Source organism: Camellia sinensis, chromosome 2 (assembly GCF_055761805.1).
Source record: "Camellia sinensis isolate YWXY chromosome 2, ASM5576180v1, whole genome shotgun sequence".
Classification (NCBI taxonomy): Eukaryota; Viridiplantae; Streptophyta; class Magnoliopsida; order Ericales; family Theaceae; genus Camellia; species Camellia sinensis.
In genome coordinates this window covers 103,554,293-103,565,977 of record NC_138962.1, presented here as the reverse complement: position 1 = coordinate 103,565,977, position 11,685 = coordinate 103,554,293, and the positions used below count along the sequence as shown (strand labels likewise).

General features: G+C 39.4%; 2 protein-coding genes across 2 annotated transcripts; one reads left to right on the top strand and one right to left on the bottom strand.

Annotated features, from left to right (window-relative positions):
• Window positions 1-215: 215 nt before the first annotated feature.
• LOC114275520 (uncharacterized) lies at window positions 216-959 on the bottom strand. Its single transcript, XM_082912625.1, has 2 exons — window positions 816-959; window positions 216-701 (listed from the first exon to the last, which is right to left on the bottom strand). The coding sequence occupies exons 1-2, from the start codon at window positions 957-959 to the stop codon at window positions 216-218; spliced, it is 630 nt and encodes a 209-aa protein (XP_082768751.1).
• Window positions 960-9,147: 8,188 nt separating this feature from the next.
• On the top strand, window positions 9,148-10,530 carry LOC114284293 (uncharacterized). Its single transcript, XM_082912613.1, has 3 exons — window positions 9,148-9,788; window positions 9,948-10,186; window positions 10,307-10,530. Exons 1-3 carry the CDS (start codon window positions 9,148-9,150, stop codon window positions 10,528-10,530), a joined length of 1,104 nt encoding a protein of 367 aa, XP_082768739.1.
• Window positions 10,531-11,685: the final 1,155 nt, after the last annotated feature.

Genomic DNA, 11,685 nt, shown 5'->3' with positions numbered 1-11,685 from the left:
AGCTGCCACACCTGGCTTCTAACTTCTCTTCTTCTCTTCAGTTCCTGTTCATCAAGGGACCTAGACTCTGCCTTCAAGTCCCATTCATGAAGTTCCTCCTTTGCTGCCTTTAGCTGAGTGTCAATGTTGCCAAATACTTCCTTATTCCATACCCTCAAGTGACTCCTATGCATGTTCAATTTTCTCATTACTCTGAACCCTGCCCACCCTTGAACTTATGCTTTCCCCCACCTCTTTTTAACTTCAGTTATGAAGGATGGATGAGTTAACCATGCATTGATAAATTTAAATGGCTTTGGTCCCCAATCCCTATCATCTTCCTTTAGCAGAATAGGGCAGTGGTCTGAGAATGTCCTAGGTAGACCCCATTGCTTAAAAGAAAACTTTTCCATCCACTTCAAATCTAGCAAAAATCTGTCTATCCTACTCCACCTTTTTCCATCCAGTGCATTGCACCAAGTATGCTGCCTACCTAGCAAAGGCATATCAGCTAGTTCCAATTTTTCCACAAACTCATTAAAGTCCTTCATCCCCCTCTCTCTAGATGAACACCCATTCCTCTCACCCATATATCTAATCTCATTGAAGTCCCCTCCCACACACCAAGGGTTTGGAAAATATGGATGGATATACACCAGAGAGTTCCATAACTGTCTCCTCCTGAAAGCCTCATTAGGAGCATAGATATTCACAAGAGTACACTGAAAAGAATTACTATATATACCTGATAAAATGATGAAATTTTTGCTGCTACAACAGTCCTTAAGCTCGAAGACTTGTGGCCTCCAAATACACAAAAGACCTCCAGCACTAACCTCTGAATCTACCATCAGAAATTCCATCTTTTCATAAGGCCAAATGATTTTCACAAAATAATCATCCATAGAGCTTCTTTTAGTCTCCTGAAGAAAGAGCACATCAACACTTCTCTCCCTCACCAATCTCTTAATATTTCCCATTTTTTCTGGCCTTCCCAGCCCTCTAACATTCAAGATAAAATCTTCATGATAAACTCACTATTTACAACCTAATCCCTTTCAAACAGCCGATTAAGCTCTGGTTGCCCTTTCATCACCTTCAATTTTGCTCAAATCCTTCTCTTCCAGCTCCACGATTTTGCTTACCAACTCCTCCTCTTTGCCTTGGCAATCCATTCCCAGCAGAGTACCCACTCTCATTGTTGACATAGCCTCCTCAAACAGTTTCCTCCTTCTACTCGCTGCCTAACTTTGGGAAATAACCATAGCTGAAACTGCTGCATCTGCAAAAGCTCTGAGAATGGCTCCCCTTTGAAAGCCAAGTCTGCCAAACATGCCTCTCCTTCGTTTAATACCTTTTTTCCATGACTTACCCCATTTCTACTCTGTAACTTCCTTTAGTTTGCTCCATTTTATAGTCCGTTTGACCATGTTTATGTGAGTTGTTTGGGCTATAGTTGGCCTAAGTTGAGCCTGGGCCATATTTTCACTCAAGTCCGACTCCAACCCCTGATACAATCCACTGGGCTCAGCCCCCTTCCGCACTCCTTCAATTAAAACTTCCAAATTTATATTGGGCCTTGCTTTTGCTAGCCCACTCAACTCCCTTAAGAGTCCTGTGCTACACATAGACTCGTCCATAATTTGAACTCCATTCATGATTAACTGACGGGAGTTGACATCCTGCACCACCTCTCTCGCCTTGGAACAAGCACCTTCATAGCCAGTCCCCACGCTCCCCTCTATATCAACCACTGCATTTGCATGCTTACCATCATTATCTCTACCCTGCACTTTTGATCTGCCCATCACAGTCTCCAGAACCCTACTAGCCACCTCAAATCCTTCACTCACCAACCCCTCTCTTCCTGCAGAAACTTGCCTTTCAATCTTGCTGCGTCCACCATTGCCAGACATTTGATCTACCTCTTCTTTGCCATTGGAATGCAATCGATCTTGATCCCTCCCTCTGCTCTCAGTAGGACTTGGAAATAAATACCTAGGTAGCTCTTCACAGACTCTAACTAGAATGTGACAGCCTTTGTGCTCCATAAAAATTATTGTGTTAATTCACTCCAAACAGCTCGTAATCACTTTAACTTTAGCTTGTTGAAAAGTCATTGGATTGTTGATGTCCTCTTCAAATTGAACTACCTCCCCCCAATAACTACCTATGCTGCGGATTGTCGTAGTGCTCCATAAATTAATGGGAATGCCAAAACAATTCAACCAAACGCACCTCTCTTGCTCTGCAAACTGGCCTTTTTCCCATTCATTGATGGATTCACACCACTACTTCCCCCACCCCTGCAAAAGTCTCTTTCCTTCCTGCATATGCTGTACTGTGGGGAAAGTTAATAGGACTAGTTTGCCACCCCCCTCTCTTGCAACTACATCCCTCATGCCTCTATTGCTCAATTCCTCTCTGAACTCCTTGAAGGCTAAAAAGCTACTCAGCTGAACTACTAAACTTTCATACCTCCAACCATTACCTTCCACATAAACTTTTATCACCACCTTTTCTTTGTCTCTGGCCTCATCACTTAGTAATACCTCTGCATAGGTTTTCTGGACACCCTTACCTTTCTACTGCTTTGAATGAATCCGCCGATTCTCCACTCGACCTTCATCTCCTCTGCTCAGCCCCCTGGGATTCTGCTGACCCACTCTTTGAGGCTTTTAATACTCAGCACACTTAACCCTCAGTGCCTTGTTATCACACCACAAACCATCTGCCTTTTGAATCACCACCCGTGCAGTCACTTCACAGTCGTATCTTACAAACCCAAATATGGATTTTGAAGCTTTCCTCCTCTTACCCGGGATAAACACATCCTTCACTAGACCAAACTTTTGGAAAAGATTAAACAAGCCTTTAGGATCCATTGAGTCAGGTATGTTATCCACGAAAATGGTGATCAAGACTTCCTCCTTAGGATCTCCAAGCTGGCTTCCCACTTTTCTCCTGCGTATCACTGGGTTCCAACCCCCTCGATCCATCGTCTTCACTCTTTAGAAATTTTTTATTAAACTATTAGAAATTTATATTTAAATCAAATCTAACACTTATAATTTCTTATATTTCTAATTAATTTATAAGAATATAGTTGAAATTGACGTTGAGAGTCTATTTGGGATATTGACTTTTTGGTTTAAATAGTCAAAAAGTTAAAATATCCAATCACATCACTTTCTCTATTTTTCTGTATGTCTGTTCTAAAAAATAAAAAAAGCTAACTACAATACCCACTTCCCAAACACCCTCCAAATCAAGTTTTGGCACATCCTTAGAGCATTAAACAATTCTTAGAATTTAAACAAACTTAAAAGTCTTTGTATGTCAATAAATAAAATCTAGATTAAAATATTTAATTTATTTGACTCACCTTTATTTTTTTTGATTTTTATAATGATTATTGTTTTTATTTTAAACTTATACAAAGAATATCATCCATATCATTTATAAAAAAAAAAAATCAAATTAATCAGATATGATTTGATTGGTCAAAAATTGAACTTCATGCTATTTTTCAAAAATAAAAAGTCCTTTTATCCAACAATTGGAGAAAACAATGAAAAATTATCAGTTTTATAAAATAAGAAAAAAATTATGAGAAAGTCTATTTGCATACCATTCGAACTCTTAGTATATATCACAAATGATGTTCGGATATAAATTTTTGAATAAATGTGTTTGGTAACGTTTATGTTTTCAGTTTATATTTACAAAAATTTTATAAATTGGTTTTTGTTTATTTTTTCTTTATTTTTAGAAAAACATAAACTACAAACGCGTTTGGTAATTGACAAAATGTTTAAAAAAATTTAAAAATATAAAAAAGAGTGACAAATGGCAAGTGGTGGCAAGTGGCGGCAGAAGACGGTGGTGGAAAGTGGTGAAGGTGGGTGGTGGGTGGTTGGTGGTGGCGGGTGGGTGGGTGACGGTGGCGGGTGGTGGGTGGTAGCGAGTGGGTGGTGGCGGGTGGCGGATGGCGGGTGGTGGTGGTGGGTGAGTGGGTGACGGTGGTGGGTGGTGGGTGGTAGCGAGTGGGCGGTGGTAGCGGGTGGTAGGTGGGTAGCGGATGGCGGGTGGTGGTGGGTGGTGGGTAGTGATGGTGGGTGGTGAGTGGTAGCGAGTGGGTGGTGGTGGCGGGTGGTGGGTGGCGGTGGCAGGTGGGTGGCGGATAGTGGGTGGTATCGGGTAGGTGGTGGGTGGGTGGGTGGGTGACAGTGGCGGGTGATAGGTGGTAGCGAGTGGGTGGTGGTGGTGAGTTGTGGGTGGTGGTGGCAGGTGGCTAGTGGTGGTGAGTGGCTGGTGGTGACAGGTGGTGGATGGTGGTGGCAGGTGGGTGGTGAGTGGTGGTGGCAAGTAAGCGACGGGTGGTGGTGGATGGTAGTAGCGGGTGGCGGGTGGATGACAGGTGGGTGGTGGTGGTGGTGGCGAGGGGTGGGTGGTGGTGGCGAGTGGGTGGCAGGTGGGTGGTGGCTGGTGGGTGGTGGTGGCGGGTGGTGGTCGCAGGTGGTGGGGCGGGTGGTGGCGAAAGACGATGGTGGAAAATGGTAGCAGGTGGTGGCTAGTGTTGGGTGGTAAAAAAAAAAAATTGAAAACTCAAAATGGAAACACATTTTTTGTGTTTTCATATTTTGGCCAAATTTATAAACTGAGACCACTGATTTATAAATAAAAAATTTTACCAAACAAGTTTTTATTTGAGTTTTTAAAATTTTTGTAAATATAAACAGAAAACTGAAAACGTAAGTATTACCAAACGGCACCCAAATGTTTGAATTTAGGATTATGAATAAAAATAAATTATTCAAATATATATTCTGTTCAATTATTTATATCCGAACTACTTTATGTTCATAAATTTGTATTCGAACATTTGATTTTTGTTCAAATATTTATATCCGAACACTATTTATGATATGGATTGAGAGTTTATACTATGTACAAATAGAATTATACAAAAATAATACCTCTATTGAAGCTGATTTATTCAAAATAATTCACAACCATAATAATATAAACTTTTTATGCGTTCATCTTTTTAGTCTATTGAATATAAAATTGAAAGTGGCAAAATTTGAAACTGCCAATTTATTTTGTTATAAATGTTAAATTATGTTTTTTTTTCCCCTCTTTCTTTTTAGGGATAATAATTGTGACATTTGTCCCAGGTGACTGCTTGAGCAGTGAAAGTACTGCTCGAGCGAAGATGGAGAACATCTAGTCACTCGAGCGAGAGTGGACTGCTTGAGCGAACTAGTGGTCACTCGAGCCAACTTGAAGAGCTCCCAGTATCTCATTTTGCAGACAAAAATACTGAGAGGCCTCATTCACCGTTCGAGCAATGAAAAGACCGCTTGAGCAGTCTGCGCAAAACCAGCAACTTAAAAAGTAACTTTTTAGCTTATTTCTTCACCTTTTCCTTTCTACCTTCTCTCTACTCTCCCCATCTCCGAAAACCCTAAGTTTCTAAGATCTAGCCTAAATCACATGCAAGAAATGAAGTACATGTGAAGATCTTCATTTCTACCAATTAGATTGCGATTTTACGAAGAGTACACTTTGAAGTTTAGCATTGTTACCCATAACTTGAGGTAGGGTTACTTTTAACTTAGTATCTCTTTGATTTAAAGATGATTATGTGGTATGATTGTAAATATAAGAATTGATTTAATGATTGAGTGAGATTAAGCTTGTATTTGACAAAAAGGGAAATTTTATTTGACTATTGTTAGAGTTTCACCCAATTTTCCATATAATATGAACATTGATGTTGAGAATTATATATATATATATATATATGAAAATAGAGTGAAAGCCCCAAAATTATTGAAACCTTAATTTTGATCTTGATAGAGAATGATATTGTGATCAAATTTATCCTTAATTCTTGAGATTTTGTGGATGATTAAAGGGTGAGTGTAGTAATTGTGGAGTTGAGAATGTGATTTGGACATAGATGAAATTATAACTCCTACATCTTTATTTGTTTCATGTGAAATTGGATACTTGTTCTTTTGAAAAATAGGTCAATGAGAGGTAAATAAAGTATGAGTCCGGGTAGAGAGTGTCAAGCTTCAAATTTTATTACCTGGAAACATTACCAAAACCTTTAATTTAAGCTCATTTACTCAATACATTTATATATACAAGTGACCATTACACTTGAGTAGAAGAAAAATGTTTTCTCTCGAATGTGTAATGCCCCCAAAATAATTACAATAATCCAACTCCAAACACTAGTGCAGAGTGGTATAAATAAAATAAGAAGTTTTCATTAATCAGAGTCAATATACAAAAGGTGACACATGCGATGTACATTCATAAATCGTTCATCCTGAATCTACAACATGTGTTACAAGAAGAAATAAGAAATGAAAGCTAAACAGATATTCATATGCCCTAATGGCTTATATCTTTCAAAGATCATGCTTGGTTACAACAAAATGAGTGTGATAACCCAACTCGTACTATACTTAATTATGCACATGATTATGTGTTTGATATGAATTTGCAAATTTAAGTATGTGAATTATGTGAATTTGAAAAAATATCTATGAAAAGTAAAAATATCTGTTGCAATTGAGACTTTGAACCGAAATTGAAGGCCTTAGAGGCATGATAAAGAAAAACCGACTTCATATCTATGATTAGCATGATTTATAGAGCTTACGATGAAATTTTGAAAAATTATGATCCGTAATGATTTAATCATGTTTTATGAGTTGGGTCATATATGAGTTGTTTAGCCATGTTGTTCTTCATTTGTTGCTTGAGAGCCCTAGAAAGTGAGTTAGAGAGAGAGAGAGTGGAAGAGAAAGCTAAGGATTTGAAGAAAATCAGAGGGCAAACCTTAGATTTGAGTTGAGGTATGTTAATTTACTTACAAACTTTGTCTCTAACTTATCTTTGTTAAGAAATCATGAAGAAATTAGAAATTTTGAGCTAGGGTGTTGAGTTGTGTAGTGACTATGGCTAAAGGCATGAAATTGGACCTTAATCTCTACACCATTGTTTGATTTGTGTTCATTTTTATGATTGATCCATGAAACAAACCCTAGATGGTTCATATAAACAAGATTTGTGAGAAAATCATTCATAAATATATGTATTTTGAACTTGTGTATGTAAACCATGAAATTGTGAAAAGATGAGACCATGAAATTGTTGTTGATGCAAGATTGATATGTTTAATGTGGAATTACACTTGTATCATGCTTAGATATCATGTTTTTTAGTTGTTTTTACATGGATTTGGGCTTGGGAATGAGAGGAAAGCGTTTGCATCTTAGAGCCATTTTCAGACTGCCCGAGTGAGCGTAGACCGCTCATGCGGCCTCAAGCTCTGCACGAGCGCCGAAGATTTAAGCCTAAACCCACTCTTCATTGTGCACTTGAGCGGCGGCCATTTCCGCACGTTCGGAGCTAGACCGCTCAAGCAGCTGTTGTTTTACTACCCCCAGCCTCTGGAATGCATTCCCAACCTTTTTTTAGCCCCTTTTGGGCGTGAAATGATGAATAGAAACTCATTAAAGAAGGTTGTGAATAATGAAAGAAAAGAGTACAATTGAAGTGAATTACTTATTGAATATGTGTGTGACATGTTTGGTATAGGTCGTGTGCCGGGGGAAACGCCACAAGATTGATCCCACTGTGAGTAATAATATCATATTTATATGTTCATTATTGTGTACCTCGAACCATGAACGGTGAAAGGTTTTGACATTGTGATTTGTTTGAAATAAGAAACCTCATTAATATTATATGACATATGCAACGTTGGGCCCGGGGCCGTTTTGTTATATGTTGGGCTCGAGGCCATTTTGAAATATGATTGGGCCCGAGGCCATTTTGTTATATGTTGGGCCTGAGGCCATTTTGAAATATGATTAGGCCCGAGGCCGTTTTGTTATATGTTGGGCCCGAGGCCATTTTGAAATATGATTGGACCCAAGGCCATTTTCGTTATATGTTGGGCCCGAGGCCGTTTTGAAATATGATTGGGCCCGAGGCCGTTTTGATATATGATTGGGCCCGAAGTCATTTTGTTATATGTTGGGCCCGAGGTCGTTTTGAAGTATGATTGGGCCTAAGGCCGTATTGTTTATAAGATTTTGGGTATTGTGAGAATCTTATGACTATCTATTGACACTATTTTACTGTATTGTTAGTCATTGAGCTTCGCTCACCCAATTTTATGTATGCACATATAGGTAATCCACAGCATGGAGCACACCCCTAGAGTCAGCTTCATGAGCCATTCTTTTTTAGACCCAATCGAGTGACACCTCCAAGATGGAGTTTCATCTCTGACTCACATCATACTTTGACTTTATTTTGTTTTTGCTATTGTGGTCTTGGGTTTGTAAATGTTATGCACAAATTTCTTTCGATACTTATATTCTTTTTGCATGGGCATGTAAATGATGTGGATGTGTTACTTTTTGCTCATATTGGTATAGCTCAATGGAATCATTCTTTTGTTGTATACTTCCGCTTTTGGCCCCATTACTATAATTACTCTGTATGTTTGTTTGAGGCCAAAGGTAATCAAGTGATTACAGGCCGGTTATGCCCCAAACTTTTAGGGGCAGGGTCGGGTCATCACAGAGTGGTATCAGAGCACAAGTTAATATCTTACACACGAGTCCGTGCAAGTAATAAGAAGTCTAGAAAGGGTTTATGTTACATTCATAATGCATCCATAATCAAGTATGACATGAAAATGTGCATTTGTAAATGTGACTTATGTGTTTATTATTTGGAAAAGTTATAATGTGTGTTCCTCTAGATCATGGTGAGAACAAGAGCAGAGGATGGAGAGGATTGAACCTACGCGCAACTTGATAGAATGGAGGCAATGATCATGGACATGGTTGAGGCCTTTAGAAAACAACAACAATAACAACCACCGCCACCAATGCAAGACCACTAGACTGACGATTGAACTATTGCTCTCACAAAAGAATTTAAGAAGATGAACCACCCTTGTTCAAAGGAGGAATTGACCCATTAAAGGCGGAGGCTTGAGTGCTGGGTATCGAGAAATTATTTGAAGTCTTTCCATGTACGGAGGAACATAAAGTCTTGCTAGCTTCTTTTACACTAGAGGATGAGGTGCGCCATTGGTGGATGCTTATTTGAGGAGAGCATCAAGGGATGAATTGGGCTCAATTTTTGGAGATCTTCTATGAGAAATACTTTCCACAGAGTAACCGAGACAGGAAGGTGTCGGAGTTTGAAAACTTGAAGCAAGGAAACAAGACCATAGCGGAGTATGAAGTGCAATCTACCAAATTAGCTTGTTTTGCACCGTACATGGTCGATACGGACTACAAGAAGGCGAGGAAATTTGAGGGATGCCTTCAAGACTCCATTCTTGAGAAGATTAATGTATTGCAGGTACAGAAATATGTGGATGTATTGGATAAGGCCATCATAGCGGAAGGTAACCAAGCCAACCACAACTGGTACTCGGATTGGAAGGGCAAAAGGCAAGGCTCCATTGTGCATAAAGGGTCGGCATCCTCACAAAGTAAGAAGCAAAATTTGGGAACTTCCAACACTTCAGGTTCTACTTGTGATTCGTTACCAACTTACCCAGAGTGCGGAAAGAAGCGCCAGAGGGTTTTTTATCGAGCATCAGGAGCTTGCTTTAATTATGAAAAGACGGGGCATATGGTAAGAGATTGTCCTATGTTTGGGCAACAAAAAGGGAATAGGCCATCTACTAGTTCAGCCGGCTCCACTCCTGCAACAAAGACCCTGGCAAGGCCTATTACTTCTAGAGACAACATTAGGTAAGGGGGAGTCTTTGCTCTTGTTCTGGGTGATGTCCAAAATTCAGACGTTGTGGTTTCAGGTACGCTTTCCATCAATGGCCAACTTGCTCATGTGCTACTTGATTCGGGTTCCACCCATTCCTTTGTTTCAAAAACATTTGCTCCTAATTTGAATAGATATATGGAACCCTTGAATTATGTGCTGTGCGTGTCTCTCCCATTCGGGGACTATGTGTTGTGTGCTTCTATGTATCCTGCATGTGAGCTTTTACTTAAAGATATTCCATTGTGGGCTAATTTGATGCCTCTTGATATGGTACACTTTGATATAATTTTGGGAATGGATTGGTTAGCTAAGTATCATACAACCATTGATTGTGTGTCTAAGCAAGTTGTTTTCCGCCCACCGGGTCAGGGTGAGTTTACTTTTTTGGGACATGGGGTGGTCCCTCCGCCCTATTTGATATCGGCTATGAAAGCTTGTAAACTACTTCATAAGGGTTGTAGGGGTTATTTGTGTATTATTTTGCATGCAGAGACAACTGAGGTGGGTGTTGAAAATATTCAAATTGTTAGTGAGTTTCCAGATGTATTTCATGAAGAATTTCCAGGGGACTTGATAGATCGTGAGATGGAATTTGTCATTGATATTATACCGGGTACTCAACCTATTTCGAAGGCTCTGTACAGAATGTCTCTGGCAGAAATGAAAGAATTGAAAATACAGTTGCAAGAATTGCTTGACAAAGGGTTCATTTGATCGAGTACATCGCCATAAGGTGCATCGGTTTTGTTTGTGAAAAAGAAGAATGGGACCCTTCAGTTGTGTATTGATTACCAAGAACTTAATAAGGTAACGGTGAAGAATAAATATCCTTTACCACAGATTGATGATTTGTTTGACCAATTACAGGGGGCACAAGTGTTTTCAAAAATCGACTTGAGATCCGGGTACCATCAGTTGAAAGTCAAAGCAGAGGATGTTGAGAAGACTGCCTTTCGAACCACGTACGGCCATTACGAATTTTTAGTTTTTCCATTTGGGGTTACGAATGCACCGACAGCTTTTATGGATTTAATGAATCGGATTTTCAAACTACACTTGGATGAGTTTGTGGTGGTATTCATTGATGACATTCTTATTTATTCGAAGAGTAGGGAGGAACATGAAAGGCACTTGAGATTAATTCTTCAAACACTTAGGGAGAAGAAGTTATATCCTAAATTGAAGAAATGTGAATTTTGGTTGAATGAAGTTGTGTTTTTGGGGCATGTAATTAACAAGGATGGTGTGTCTGTCGATCCGCAAAAGATAGAAGTTATTGTGAATTAGCCTGCTTCCACCAACACTGCAGAAGTACATAGTTTTATGGGTTTAGCTGGTTACTACTGAAGATTTGTTAAAGATTTCTCTAAGATTGCGGTGCCGCTTACCTTATTGACTCAAAAAGGTGTTCCATTTGAGTGGACAGAACAGTGGGAGTCCGCTTTCCAAGAATTAAAGACAAGGCTCACAACGGCATCGGTTCTCGTCTTACCATCAGGTACATAAGGGTTTGTTATTTATAGTGATGTTTCTCATAAGGGTTTGGGGTGTGAACTTATGCAAAATGGAAGGGTAATTGCGTATGCATCTTGACAATTGAAGCCACATGAAAATAATTACCCTACACATGATTTGGAATTAACTGATGTGGTATTTACATTGAAGATATGGCGGCATTATCTTTATGGAGCAACGTGTGAAGTCTACACCGACCACAAGAGCCTCAAGTATTTCTTTACTCAAAAGGAGCTTAATATGCAACAAAGACAGTGGTTAGAACTCATCAAGGATTATGACTTATAGATTCATTATCATCTTGGTAAAGCCAACACGGTAGCGGATGCTCTTAGTAGAAAGTCAACAGGAAAC

Bases quoted from the DNA above. Each gene is read 5' to 3' on its own strand.
- LOC114275520 (XM_082912625.1), bottom strand. From the start codon at position 959: ATGGGAAATATTAAGAGATTGGTGAGGGAGAGAAGTGTTGATGTGCTC. The intron at 702-815 runs GTTAGTGCTGGA...AATTCTTTTCAG, and splicing joins TTCTGATGGTAGATTCAGAG to TGTACTCTTGTGAATATCTA.
- LOC114284293 (XM_082912613.1), top strand. From the start codon at position 9,148: ATGAATTGGGCTCAATTTTTGGAGATCTTCTATGAGAAATACTTTCCA. The intron at 9,789-9,947 runs GTAAGGGGGAGT...TAATTTGAATAG, and splicing joins ACTTCTAGAGACAACATTAG to ATATATGGAACCCTTGAATT. The intron at 10,187-10,306 runs GTGAGTTTACTT...TTTTGCATGCAG, and splicing joins TTTCCGCCCACCGGGTCAGG to AGACAACTGAGGTGGGTGTT.